The sequence below is a fragment of the Pristis pectinata genome, chromosome 4 (assembly GCF_009764475.1).
Source record: "Pristis pectinata isolate sPriPec2 chromosome 4, sPriPec2.1.pri, whole genome shotgun sequence".
Lineage (NCBI taxonomy): Eukaryota > Metazoa > Chordata > Chondrichthyes > Rhinopristiformes > Pristidae > Pristis > Pristis pectinata.
Genome location: NC_067408.1, coordinates 52,636,742 through 52,651,850, shown reverse-complemented (window position 1 = coordinate 52,651,850; position 15,109 = coordinate 52,636,742). Strand labels below are relative to the sequence as shown.

Here is a 15,109-nt window from a genome sequence, read left to right as displayed (position 1 = left end):
CTGGTGTGAGGGAATATTGCCACTACTCCATCACTGCAAGATCAAATTCCCAGAACACCCAAACTCACCAGCAGTGTGGGAAGACATTCACCACAAGGATTGCAGAGATCCAAGCACTTGGTCATTCCACCATTTCCTTAGGGATGTTAGGGCTGGGAAACTGCCTTCACCATGTACGCTAGGGGTAGAGCCAAAAGACTTCTTGTAATTATTAGAATGGTTTCAAAAAGACACTTGTAATGCTAATCATATATTTTCTACTTTGTGGAAAAACATTCAAAATAAGTCATTTTCACTTTGAGAAAGTAAAATTGAACTTTTCTCCGAGTGAGTAAAGATGGGGCAGGCTTTTACTAAGCTTCCTGATTCACTGACCTTTAACACCTGAATTTATTCTCACTGTTTCTGCCACATGCAACATTCAGGCAAATGCAAACCATTGAGCAACAAACAGTCTGCCGGAGGAACTCAATGGGTCGAGCAGCAACTTTGGGAGGAAAGGAATTGTTGAAATTTCAGGTCAAAACCCTGTATCAGGACAGAGTCCTGTTTGTGGATCTTGGGCAGGAGATAGAAGTGGGAAGCACAGGGTTGAGGCATTATCAGGTTAGAGTCTGTGGAGGGGAGATCTCCTGATGTAATGAGATCTGTGACAGTGTGGGAGATGATGGCCTGGTGTTTGTGGGTGGGGTCATTGTTCAGGGGTTGGTGAGAGGAGGTATCCGAGAGCTGTTGTCTGGCCTCTGCAAAGTCTGCCTGCCAGACTACAACAGCACCACCCTTGTCTGCCAGTTTGATGACAAGGTTGAGATTGGTGTGAGGTGAATGGAGGGCTGTGCATTCGGAGGATGTGAGGTTGGAGCGGGTCAGAGGAGTGGAGAAGTCAAGATGGTTAATGTCACAGTGGCAATTGGAGATAAAACATTCAAGAGGGGGTAAAAGGCCTGAAGGGGCTGTCCAAGAGGAAAGGGAGTATTGGAGACCTGAGAAGGGGTCATCAGTAGGGGGGGGGGCAGGGGGGTGAGGTCTTGTGCAAAGTGTTATCTTTTTGCATATTTCTTTTCTCTCTGCTCTTTTGAAATCTCTACTGAAATAAAAAAAATCTCTACCGAAATGAAAAAAACAACTTTTATTAAACAGTTTGGTCAAAATAACAAAAATCCAATATCAAATTTGCATTCAAACCATTTTCCAAATGTACAAGCTGTAATGGTCGTGGACCACTTGGAAAAGTAAATGATAGAAGTATAGTTGAAGCTTACTCAAAAGGTTTTCTAAGTACCTTCAAAGCTACCAGAGCCAAGGAAGGTCCCCCATGCACATATAAATGTGAAGCACAGTAAAAGCCATGTCTGTCTCTCTAGTCATTGTATTCCAAACTGTGGACTATACCTATTTATACATTTCTTTATGCCTCTAGTTTTCTTGTTTTTCTCCTTTTTTTGGTTTATTATCTTCCTGCTGGTTTCCCTCAAACTTCCTGTGATTTGTCTCCCTTCCCTATTGTTCATCTCCCTGTTTTGTGTCTGTCTTAGAGCTTCTCTGTTTATCTTCTTGTGATTCCCTTTGGGCTTCTTTCTCTCTCGCACTTGGTTTCTGCCCAGCACCACTTCTCTCCTCTTTCTCCCTGACACATCGTCTTTCCTGTATCGCTTCATCTCTTTCTTTCCTTCTGTTTCCCTTGCTCGTTTTTGGCAGTGGAGCATTTGGGAAAGGATTTGGGCCAGGAAAAAGATCAACTTTTAATTTAACTTGGCAGAGGAATAAATTGACACTTAGTTTGACATCTAGATTGAGTGTGGATGTGTCCAGAGCTAAAAGATCGGGTGCCAGAAATTCAGAGAACCAAAGAGGAAGTAATGCTGTGTTACAGCAAGATATAACAGGAATAGCATGTTGTGATTCTTCCCATATAGGACACTTAGTTCACATGGAGAGTCAGAATCCGCTGCCATTTTCAGGAGAGGAGGAGTTAGCAGGCAGAGTCAGTCATAGTCACGGAGACATACAGCACAGAAATGGGCCCTTTGTCCCATCAAGTCCATACAGACAATCAAGCACCCATTCTTACAGTAATCTTTGACTAATTTAATTATCCCCACATTCTCATCAACTTCCTCCAGATTCTAACACTCACCTGCACATTAGGGGCAATTTACAGTGGCCAATTAACCTACCAACCTGCACATCTTTGGGATGTGAGTGGAAACCAGAGCACCCGGAGGAAACTCACGTGGTCACAGGGAGAACATGCAAACTCCACACACAGACAAGCACACAACTGTATCCAAATGGAAAAAAAATACTGCAGATGCAGTTAACTTGAAATAAAGGCAGATAATTCTGTAAATACTCAGCAGGTTGGGCAGTGGCTGTGGAGAGATGAATTCTGACAAAAGGTTATCATCCTGAAATGTTAATTCTTTCTCCACAGGTGCTCCTTACCCGCTGAGTTTTTCCCGCATTTTCTGTTTTTTCTTGTGCACAGTTATATGTCAGCCACCTATATTTAAATTACTCTATCAACCAACATAACAATATCTCTTGGAAGCAGGTAATACTGTAATTCTGATTTTCTCAAACATTGTTGATAGAGGATTTACACTGATGCATGGATAATTACAGTGCAACAAGCTCCTGCCAGCAATCTTCATTACAGAAATGGACATAGACATTTAGAATGAAATCAATGAGGAAAATCGCACACTGTTGTAAGACTTCATCATGGTGAATGGATGTAGGGGTGGATGGAGTGTCAGGATTTAATTTGACATTTTAATACTTCTTTGAGCTCCCTCTAACCATATTTGTTGCACATTCTTTTAATTTTCATCCCACATCTATCAATGCAAAATTCTTGTACTGCTCCAGTCGGTTTAAAATAGCTGTCCAAGCTCATGTTCAATTCATGATGGAAGTATCTCAACTATAAAGTAAATCAGTAAATTGGTTTATATTGTTACATATACTGAGGTACAGTGAAAAACTTTGTTTTGCATGCCATTTACACAGATCATTTCATCACATCAGTACATTGAGGTAGTACAAGGGAAAGCAATAACAGAATGCCGAATATAGTGTTACAGTTACAGAGAAAGTACAGTGCAGGCAGACAATAAGATGCAAGGCCATGGCGAGGTAGATTGTGAGGTCAGAGTCCATCTTATCATACAGGGAATCTGTTCAATAGTCTTGGCAGGATATAAACTGTCTTTGAGCCTGGAGGTATATGATATCTTCTGCTCAATGGGAGGGGAGAGAAGGGAGAATGTCCGGAGAGGTAGGGGGTCTTTGATTATCTTGGCAACAAGAAGTGTAGAAGCTCTTCCATAAGTGCTTGAAACAAGCGTAAGGCCCTTTAAAATGCAAGTGAAAGGCCTAATGAGGCTCTCTTTGTAAAATTGGTTCACACATTACCACAGCTAGATGTGATTATATAATAGGTTTATCTAGACTCTTGGAAACCAAACCAACAGCTCTTAAAGAGTTTGTTGGGTAGGCGAGTGGGGTCATTCCTATCTGCTGACCCTCCTTCTGATTGGTTCCCTATTTTCATCCAGTATCCAAGCTGGCCACGTGTTGGGTATGAACCCCTCACCTCCTCAGCTGGAAGTTTCCACTGGGTCATGAGTGGCACCTGTAGGCCACAAGTAATGAGTAAAGGAAGCCAATGTGTCTACCCACTGTAATCGTGTCACAGAACCCATTTGGGGAACAATTCAGTTCCTGGCCTATCCCATTAAGAAAGTATCTGTCACTTGGGAATATGGAGGAGAAAGAGGCTGAAAGCCAATTATTTCCTCCTTTTTTTTATGTCCTTGACATGTCGTTTATTGGCCACTGTTGTGAACTGTAGATAATCAAGCAACTGCTAAGTTACATAACTCAAAACGAGGTTTTAATAGACCTTAACATGCGTCTACTTCTCCTACAGGGATTGCTGGATCTTATGGGGTAGGTCCACCTCATCAGCTAAACCTTGATGGAGCCCCAAAACCCTGATGTCTGAAGAAGATGGCTACAATAAAAAAAAAGCTACCAAGATTATGAGAGAAGCAGTCTTTGCCCCAGAGAGGCCTAAGTCTATGTAGTGTATCCCGGAAGAGAAAGATTGCTACCATGGACTGTTAAAATTGATCAGCCATTGAAACCTTAATGATAATGATCCTCTCCTTATTCTACCTGACATTTTCCATCTCACTAGTCTCTTGTTGTTGAATGATGAACTATGTCTTCTCTCGTCAGCACCAGTACCATCAGATAAGTGTGTGTTGCCAGCTGGGGAATTAGATTTTAAGGATGGAAAATTAGTAAAGGAACAAGCATCACTTTTACTGCCAATCAGATGGTCAACAGCTGATGATTGGGGGAAACATCAACAACTTGCTTTTAAGATTGGAAAACTTGCCAAGAGTGCTGAAGTTGTGTGCAATTCTGGTCGCCATATTATATTAAGGATGTGGAGGTTTTGGAAAGGATGCTGCCTGGATTAGAAAGTATGAGCTATAAAGAGAGGTTGGACAAACTTGGGTTATTTTAAAAATTTTTTAAAATTTTATTTACAACGTGGTAACAGGCCCTTCCGGCCCAACGAGTCCGCGCCACCCATTTTAAACCCCCAAATTAACCTACCCGTATGTCTTTAGAATGTGGGAGGAAACCGGAGCACCCGGAGGAAACCCACGCAGACATGGGAGAACGCACAAGCTCCTTACAGACAGCGACGGAAATCGAACCCCAATCGCTGGTGCTGTAATAGCGTTGCGCTAACCGCTATACTACTGTGCCGCCCTATGGTATCTCTGGATCGTCAGTGGCTGAGGGGAAACCTGATAGAAGTTTATAAAATCATGAGAGGCATAGATAGGGTAGGTCGTCAGAATCTTTTTACCATGGTAGAAATGTCATCAACTCGAGAACATGCATTTAAGGTGAGAGGGGGAAAGTTTAGGGGAAATGTGCAGGACATATATTTTACACAGAAAGTGGTAGGTGCCTGGAATGGGCTGCCAGGGATAATGGTGGACACAGATACAATAGTGGCATTTAAAATGCTTTTAGATAGACACATGAATATGCATGGTATGGAAGGATATGGATTATATAGGGGCAGAAGACATTTATTTTAATTTGGCATTGTGTTCGGCACAGGCATCATGGGCCAAAGGGCCTATCCTTGTGCTGTACTGTTCAGTGTACTATGAAGGGAGGGAAAAGACTGTGCTATAGATGGAGAAGTTTGGAGGAATCCCTTTGGTCAAAGAAGCATTGATGAAGAGAGGAAAAGGATGGAGAGCCAAGTTGGTTGAAAGCACAGGTGATGGTGGTGGCCTGAGGGGGAAGGAATATCTGGGACCAGACTGCTTAGGGGAATGCTGAAGTGAATTTCAGAGACCTTGGAGAAAAATATTCCTTGTCCTGATTGCTCTGGAGTGTGTATCTAACCTATGAAATAATCAGGATTTCCAGTAAGGCACATCCTATTGAAAATTAGCTTCCAGTGATGCACAGCCATTACTCTGTGGTAATAGGATGAAGATGCCAGATGAGGACTTTCTCCTCTAGCTCCCTCAATGTGTCACTGTTGAATCCAGCAGATCACTGAGCCAAACAAACCAGTTCACCGTCAAGTTTTGTTCTTACTCTGAGATTAGTTTCCCAGTCTAAATTAGTGGATCAACTGGAGCCAGCTTGTCTCATTGGCACTTGGTTTGTGGTAGGTAATCATCATAACTGTTTCAAAGCAGGGTGATGCTCCACTATGACACTGCCCACGTCCTCTAGCATGGTCTTGGCCAGGAGATGAAGGCTGCCTGCTTTACATAGGACTTTGCAGAATCCTAGGTCATGAAACTGCAATCTGCCAAGAGTCAGTGAAGGGTGGGGGAGCTGGTGGAGCTGAGTAATGAGGTTAAACAGCACTTCCTCTCCTCACCACTCACTTGTAACTGACATCTTTTCTCTGCTGGTTTGTAAAAGAAGGAAGTTTTCTTTTAGGACCTATTTGCCACAAATTAATAAAGAAGATAAATTTTATGATGCCTGGTTAGTTTTGTTCAACAAATTAAGGAGGAAGCATGTATAATCCCAAATTTAAAAATAACTCACAACTCTGAACAGGTTGGGCAAACCTTCATGATTTTCCTAGAATCCCTGAAGACCATTGTGATAAAGCATATAATCAAACCGCAAACACGTTAAAAAAATGTTATTTATATTTTATCAGTGGTAGAGGCAAGAGGCTGCTTGACGAGGGTGGGGTGGGGGACAGTTAAACATCATGTGTTGAAGCCAATACGGATATCAAGCCAGTGTAGGTAACCCACAGAGCAGAACCTGATATTAACTCAATTTCCCCAAATGAAGGATGATTTGTAGAGCAACCATAAAGTATGCAAAGACTTTATAAATTATATAGTTGTTGTGGAATATTAGAATATCAATACTTCATACATTTGAATCAAATTTCTTTGTTCAGTCTGATTACTCCATTTAATAAGATGGAACCACTGCCTCATAAAGTGTGAATCCCTCTGTGAGTACACATTTACAGGGGATTCAGTGCCCTGTCTCACCTCATGAGGGTTGGACTTGCACATCTGATGATGTGGCCGTGCAAACAGTTTTCTCCAGCCTGCAGCCCATGGTCAGGAGCACATTTCCAGTTTATTTTCAATCCACTTCTTGCTTGCAAGGAGTTTGGATTAGTGTGGGTGTAGGGATCTGGAGTGCACAGGGGTGTAGTGCAGGGAGATTGGAGCAGGGGATGAGTCACCAGGGGAGACAAACAAGATTGGAATGGGGAAGGGGACAGGGGATAGAGAACATAATTGTCCTGCTAGGTCTTCAACCTATGCACCCAACGTCCATCATCCAATTATACTCCGCAATGCTCAGTGCATTGTGAAACCTGTGTTGTGGCATTATTTGTGAACAGTGTCTGAATGTGCTATGACAGTAAAACATCACTGCTGCTATATTTTCTCATTTTACCATTGAAGGAGGCGATTTGGCCCATCACATCAAGGTCAGCTTTCATAGAAATCCCATCTATCCCATTCCCCAACATACTTTCTTGTACCCTAGCCTCTCTCACTTGCCCATCAACTGTGCTCTACTTCTCCCACCCACCTGACAAGTTTGGGTGCGATTAGGCTGGAGAGGGTGCAGAAAAGATTCACAGGAATGCTATCTGGACTGGAGGGCTTGTGTTATATTGGAATTAGATTGGAATGGCTGGGACTGTTTTCCCTGGCGAGAAGGAGGCTGAGGGGTGACCTTATGGAGGTTGATATATTTATGAAGGAATGGATATGGTAGATAGTCAGTCTTTCTCCTGGAATAGGAGGGACTAAAACTAGAGGGCATATGTTTAAGGTGAGAGTGGAAAGATTTAAAAGGGATCTGAGGGGCAACTTTTTCACACGAGTGGTGGAAAAAGCTGTCAGAGGAAGTGGTAGAGATGGATACAATTACAATACTTAAAAGACAAGTACATTTATAGGGAAGATTTAGAGAGATATGGGCATATAGGATGAGGGTACATAAGCATTTTGGTCAACATGGGTGGAATGGGCTGCAGGGCCTGCTGCTGTGCTGTATAACTCTATGGAACCTACACTAGGGATAATTTACAGTAGTCAATTAACCTACCAACCAGCCCACCTTTGAGATGTGGGACAAAACTCATGCGAGCAGGGGAAACACGCACAGTCACATGGAGAACATGCAAACTCTACCCAAACAGAACCTGAGATCAGAATCGAACCCAGGTCACTGGAACTGTGAGGCAGCAGCACTATTTCCTGCGCCACTGGATACAGACAGAACTATTTAGATTTTTGCCTTGTTGTTCTGAGGAGCTGATGTTCTCTCTTCCTGTGCTCCTGCCCTGTGTGTCCCCTGAATTACTTTAGAAACGGAAATCTCTTTACTCTGGTATGTGATTGGTTGAAGATGTCCATGAAGCCTAGATGGATATATTCAGTTGTGCCAATTGTTTACCACTGGAAATCAAAGCTTTTTAGCTGGGCTGATTCCTTGTTCTTGATTAAAGAAACGTGATGGTTTACAGTTTTCCCTATACATTCAACCTCCCATGTAACTGTATGGAGTTTACAAGCTCTCCCTGTGATTACATGGATTTCCTCATGGTATTCTGGTTTCCTCCCACGTCGCAAGGTTAATTGCCAACTGTGACTCTTTCACTCTGTATTCAGTGACTCCATGACTCCAGCAAGACATTTGATGGACCTATATCCAACAAGATGGCCCCGAGGCAGTCTTCAGAGGTAAAATCCCTCAAGCTAAAATGGTTGACTGAGCTCCATCCACCAATATCTGCTGGGCCATCACCTCAAAGAAGCAACATTACCACAGGATTTGCATTATGAAAATTATGACAAACACATTGTGTGGTCTAAGGGAAATTTGTTCTTTGAGTTATTCAGCGTTAATGATTGAATCAATGAGATGGTAGAGCAAAGAGTACAATTCACTTTGCAAGTGGCCCAGTCTGATCAGAGACAGTAATTGCTAGGAGCAATGCTACAATAAAAAATATTGTTGAAAGCCATCAAATTGTGTAGATGGGGTGTAGGAGCACTTGGCTTATATCGCTCATTGTTGCTTGTCTGAAATGCCTTAAGCAGGTCCCATTTAAACCACCACAGCACCATTCATTGTACCTTGCCGCCTTTGTGGTTGAAGCGTCAGCATTGGCTCCTCGTGAAGTTTCCGGAAATACTGAAGTGAAAGCATTTCAGACATAGCTCTGCAAGATCTCAGCTCTGCTAGTTATCAACAGTCTCCAGATTGACGGCCTACAAGGTTAATCAAACCATGCCTTCTTGGAGCAGGACAGTGAGAGAGAGATATGGAGTAGGTAAGGAATGCCAGCTTTAATTATTTTAGAGCTTACATATCATTAAATGAGTGAAAAATTGTTCAAATTTGTCACAGAGTCTCTCTCTGTCAACAGGATGTGGCTAACTTGTTTCAAAACTGGAACTGCTTGAAGAAGCTAAAATAAAAATTGGTACAAGATGGCATAAATCCAAAGTAAATTCCATCAAACACAATATAATAGTAGCTGCTTTAATTTTCTCCATCCCTTCTTTGGTAATGTTCATGGTAAAGTGAGTTTTAAGATGGAATTTTATATCAAAGGCTAATTTCAACTAATTCATCGGTCTAGAGTTTATGTCAAGGCCTTCTGTCTGTTCAACACCCATCCGATGTGCTTAGCAAGTCCTTAAAACAGACACCCATCAGCACTTCGGATAGACACGGATTAAACAATGGAGGAAGTGAGTTGTGTGTCTGATTGATGATGGTTGTTTCCGTGAGATTATTGAGGAACTTGTTCACCTCATGATAATAGCAAGCAAATGCAGATTTACCATCCTCTAAGTCTTGTGCTTAACCAGCCCTTTAGTTAAGGACTTCAAACATTATTTCAACCCCATGTACTTAATCGGGGTACTTGAAAATCTAATATCTACTTCCTGGCAATGATATTGCAATCTTGTCCATGCATATATTACTCTTATCTCTTATCCCAGTAACTTTTCTGATTAGTCTTTACTTAAAGAAATATAAAAGATACATCTGCATATGGTTTTATTGTAGTTAGCCAGTTCAATGTCAAGAACTTAGAAGAAATTCCCTTTTAATTGTATGCCCTTGGCAAGCATTTTCTAAATCCTCTCTGCAATTACTTTCAATTATATTGCACATTAACAAAATGGAAAGTGAGCGCTGACTAAGCTTTATAATCACTTCAGGATGAAATACATAGGCCTTGATCTTTCATTGCTCCAAGAGCAAATCTTAAACCTGTGGCTGTGGCATTGTGTTGCTGTGTTAAAAGTCCACTTGATAACGATGGATGGGGCTTGTAGCCCACTTCTGACAACTTTCTTTTGCTCTTGGATCACACCTACTTGAAGACTGTTATATGGTTACACCCGAAGGCCTAACATATGGGAGGAGTTATGCATCATTTAGTATATATCTCAGAGGTGATTGTATGAACCCTTGCTGTACCAAATAGAGTCCATACATTTATTTCAGTTCAGCATTCAACTCACTGGAGCACTCTCACCTCTTCAGTGTTAATTTTTGATTAATTGAAGATTAATGTAACACTTTTTTAACGAGTAGTATGGATGCATATAGATGGGAAGGGGTAGTTGCATACATCAAACAAGGCCAGTACTTAGAGCTCTTATTGGTCTCCTTGAAGCAGCACAATGTGTGTCGCCTGGATTCTCACTGTTGAATGCAATTTGGGGAAACTGTTGGAAAGGGCCTTCTTGTAAATGGCAGAGCCTAAGAATTGCGTCACTACATTTTAATGGTATTAATAATATTGCAGTGTGGCATACTTCACTGCTATACTGCAAATTCTTGCAGCTGCTGACATGTCACCTTGCATGTGCGATCCCTGCAAACTCTGAAAAGGATGCGTCATAACAGAAGCAAAACTCTTCAAGCTTCAGGGCAGTGTTGTTACTTTGTGAATGGAAGTTGCAGCAAAGGGAGGGTGGGAGAGTACTCTCAGGGGCTCAGATAGGCTGATAAAGGACAGTGCCCAGAGCAGGCATGTTCTTTGTGCAAGGGGATCCTCCAGGGATACAGCCGGGCGACTTGGCAAGAGGTGTCAGGGACTTCTCATTAATGCCACAGGATCTTAGTCTATGTTTGCCTGCAAACAAAGCAAACCCTTGTGCCTATTCCCGTGAGCTGAAGGAAAAGTAGATGAACTCTCCTCTCCTTGAACATAGAGTTTAGGTGACCTCCTTAAAACAATAGTGTGAATCAAACCATGAGGTATGGCAGGAATCAGCAGCAGCCTGGAAAAGTCTTGAGGCTGGGAAGCTGAAAGTAACTGTGGCCCTGACGTCCATGGACAAAGCAGTCTAGGCACACATGACACTGTGATTAAGGTCACAGGAGGTCAAAGATCTCAGCAAGGGGCATTGATATAGTCTGAGGGTTACGTTGCATGGAAGCGGGGGGAATAGGTTAATGGCACCTGGTTGTTCAGTGAGTTAATTAAGAGTTGTTTTACAGACTAGTGATGTCAAATGATCACAATGGAGATGACTTTTGCACTACTATTCCTGTCATTTGGATGAGTTCCTCAATGTGGAAAAGGTACAAGGGCAAACCAAGATCCTGCTGAAAGCTCAGAGGTCAAAGACATTAAGAAACAGACCTAATATTGTTCTGCTCTGGGTTATGCTGATTCTTAACTACACAGCACTGTTTTTTATGGAGTTGTGTGAAGGAATTTCTAGGCCTCTGTATCTGATGAACCCTCACTCACAGTGAAGTCCAGACAAGTTACAATGTGAAAACAAGCTACATGCCCCAATCGATCAATGGTGTCATTTAATCTCCACATTAGTCAATAGCTCTAATGACATTTAGCTATTATGTTGCAATTTTTCTTTAACCCATTTTGTTTCCTTTACCTATCTGAACAATATAACAAGTTGTCACCCTTGCCTTAGTGACAATACTCCAAGTTGTGGATTCAGTGTCTACTCCAGAGACTTGAGCAGAAACTTCTGCACTGACATCGAAAGCATTCTGAGAGAGTGCTGCACCGTCAATGGCTCTGTCTTTCTTTTCATCTGGATGGCACTCAAAATAAAACAGAGAGAATCCTTTTGAATGACCTGACTGACGTTCATGTGTCAACCAATATTCAGAACATCCTATCTTTTCCCATTGCTGTTTGCCAGAGAGTAAGAGTAGAGGTAACAATATAAATGTTTCTCCCTTGCTTGAGACAATTTTGTGTCCATCAAATGACAGATGTTACAGTGGAAAATGGAAGATCCTCCTTGGTGTCAAAAGCCTTCTGGGAGCTGGAAATGAAACTGGATTAAGGAAAATATTATCCCTCATCACCAGGGCTTGCTTCATGTCCCAATCCTTTTGGTTTGGATGACTTTGACATCTTCCCATATCCTTGCAGTAGAACTGTGCCTGACTCCCTCCTGTCATAAACTGAGATCAACTTCCTTCATGTCCACATGTAATGTAAGACCATCACTGCCTTCATCGTTTTCGTAACTTTTCTTGGCCTTGGTTTCCTTCCTACATTTTATCATGAAGAAAGGTACAAAACTTTCAAAGAACACAAGAACATAGGAGCAGGAGTAGGCCACTTGGCCCCTCAAGCCTGCTCTGGCCAAGTCAAAGTCGAGTTTATTGTCACATGCACAAGTACATGTGTGCACAGGTGCAATGAAAAACTTCCCTGCTGCAGCATCACAGGCACACAGCATCATATAAGCAGCATTCACAAGAAAAACATAAATTAAACATAAATTATACAGAACTTTTGCAAGAAAAAAACACAATTAGAACAAAATAAATGAAGTCCGTTTTAGTGCAAAGTGATCACATTGGTCATAGTGTTGCTAAACTGTAGTGATATATTGAACTGTTGTGTTATATTGAACCATTCAGTAGAATCATGACAGATCTATTCTGGCCTCAACTCCTCTTCCATGTCAGTTCCCCATAACCCTTAGTTCCTTGATCTTTTAAATATTTATATGTCTCCAACTTAAATATATATAACGATCTGGTCTCCACCACCCTCTGGGGCAGAGAATTCCTTTTCCCCATCTGTTGCTATTGTTTGTTATTCTCATCATTCAGAGAAGGTCAAGGGGAGATTTGATAGAGGTGGGTATTATGTGGCTTTCAACATAGAACAGTGCAATACAGGAACAGGCCCTTTGGCTGAACTAATTATGCTACTGACACCTAATCCCTTCTGCCTGCACATGGTCCATATCCCTCCAATCTTTGCACATTCATGTGCCTAGCTAAAAGCCTCCCAAACACCTCTATTGATCTGCCTCCACCACCAACCCTGGCAGGGCATTCCAGGCACCCAGCACTCTCTGTGTAAAAATACTTGCCCCATAGATCTCCTTTGAACTTTCCTCCTCTCATCTTAATTGCATGCCCTCTAGTATTAGACATTTTGACTCTGGAAAAAGATATCGGCCATCTACTCTATCTATGCCTCCCATAATTTTATAAACTTCTATCAGGTCTCCCCCCAGCCTCCACTGCTCCGGAGAAAATAACCCCAGTTTTTCCAACCTCTCCTTATAGTGCCTGCCCTCTAATCCAGGCAGTACCTTCTCCAAAGCCTTCATATCCTTCCTATAATGGGACGACCAGATTTGAATGCAATACTCCAGATGCAGCATAACCAGATTTTTATAAAGCCGCATTATAACTTCCTGACTCTTGAACTCCATGTCTTGACTACAAGAGGAAAGCATGCCATATGCTTTCTTTACCACCCTATCAACTTGTGTGGCCACTTTTAGGAAGCTATGGACTTGGACCCCAAAATCCCTCTGTACATCAACACTGTTGAGGGTCCTGCCATTAACTGTGTACTGTCCCTTTACATTTGATCTCCCAAAGTGCAAAACCTCACACTTCGTCGGATTAAACTAGCTTCGGTAAAAAAGAACTTGTTTCCACTCTTGAAAGCCATGGCACATTTGTTATCTGGGCAGCATAGTGCTGAAGCAGGGGGACATGCTGCTCACTGCTCCGACAATCCTAGTTCAATCCTGACCTCTGGTACTATCTGTGTGGAGTTTGCATGTTCTACCTGTGAGCACGTGGGTTTCTTCTGGAAGCTCCAGTTTCCTCGCAAATCCCAAAGATTAATTGGCTACCCTAAATTACCCCTGGTGCGGATGGGTAGCAGGAGAATCAGATCAAGTTGATGTGCTGGTTACAGGGAGATAAAGTGAGGGCATAGGACTCAAATTCAAGTTTCAAGTTGATTGTCATAGGCATACATACCCAGGGTACAAATGCAATGAAAATTAGCTTTTTGCAGCAGCAGCACAGTACATTACAAACATGGCAACATAAATTACATGCATTTAAATTAACATAAGTTATACATATCTTACATGAAACAATAAACAATTGAAAACATAATGACATCAGTACAAAGTGAAGGAAGTGTAGTCCGAGGTAGAATTAGAGTTTTTCAGGTCTGATGGCAGTGGAGAAGAAGCTGTTGTTGAACCTTGAGGTGTGGGTCTTCAGGCTCCTGTAACCTCCTGCCTGATGGCTGCAACAAGAAGAGGGCATGACCCGATGGAAATGCTTTGAGAGCTGACATTAGACCTGATGGGCTGAACAGCCTCCCTCTACATCGTAAGAAAATATGAATATGAAGAAAAGAATTCACAGGAGGTTGCTAAGAATTAGTTTTATTCAGAATCAGATTAAATATCAATGACTTATATGATGTGAAATTTGTTGTTTTGCAACAGCAGTACAGTGCAAAGAAATCAAGTTATTATAAATTACAAAAATAAATAAATAGTGCTAAAAAAAAGGAATAACAAGGTAGCATTCATGGGTTCAAGACTATTCAGAAATCTGCTGGCGGAGGAGGAGAAGCTGTTTCGGAATCATTGAATGTGGGTCTTCAGGCTCCTGTACCTCCTCCCCAATGGTTGTAATGAGAAGTAGGCATGTCCTGGATGGTGAGGGTCCTTAGTGATGGATGTGTCCTTCTTGAGGCACTGCCTCTTGAAGATGTCCTTGATGGTGGAGCAGTTACTAATTATGATCTGGAAGGCTTTGCCTTAAAAGATGAAGGAAGCAGACTCAGTGCTGGTTAGCTAGTAAAAGGAAATTAGTTATTCAGTTGAAAAAAAGTTGCAGGGCTGTGAGAAGAAGGGTGGAAGACTAATTGATAGCTCTTTCAAAGAGGTAGTACAGGCAGGATGGGCCAAAGGACTTTCATCAGTATTAGATCAGGAAAACAGACTTGGAAGATGGTTTTGTGTAAAATGCCTGTCAACTGTGAGGAATCTTAGGCCAGAACAGGGAAGGGGACGGGTGAACAATGGTATCTTTTTGCAACAATGTGTATCTCGAGAAAGTTTATCAAAGCTGGGCTAATTAAAGAAACAACAACAAGAATCCAATCTTTGAATCAGGACAAGATAGAAACATGGCTGTCAAGGATAATTAATGCTGAGGAAGGAAGAGAGACACCTCCAAGGGATACCCAGTGCTTTAAAGTCTCGAGAGG

At 42.0% G+C, this 15,109-nt stretch overlaps 1 protein-coding gene across 2 annotated transcripts in view; it reads left to right on the top strand.

The window, feature by feature from the left end:
- The first annotated feature begins 8,762 nt into the window (after positions 1-8,762).
- LOC127569055 (dedicator of cytokinesis protein 2-like) overlaps positions 8,763-15,109 on the top strand; it is a 528,829-nt gene continuing 522,482 nt past the window's right edge. For both annotated transcript variants that reach the window (XM_052013336.1, XM_052013337.1), the window contains exon 1: positions 8,763-8,884. In XM_052013336.1, coding sequence (XP_051869296.1) covers positions 8,842-8,884 — 43 coding nt within the window. In that variant the 5' untranslated portion in view covers positions 8,763-8,841. The remainder of the gene's footprint in view (positions 8,885-15,109) is intronic.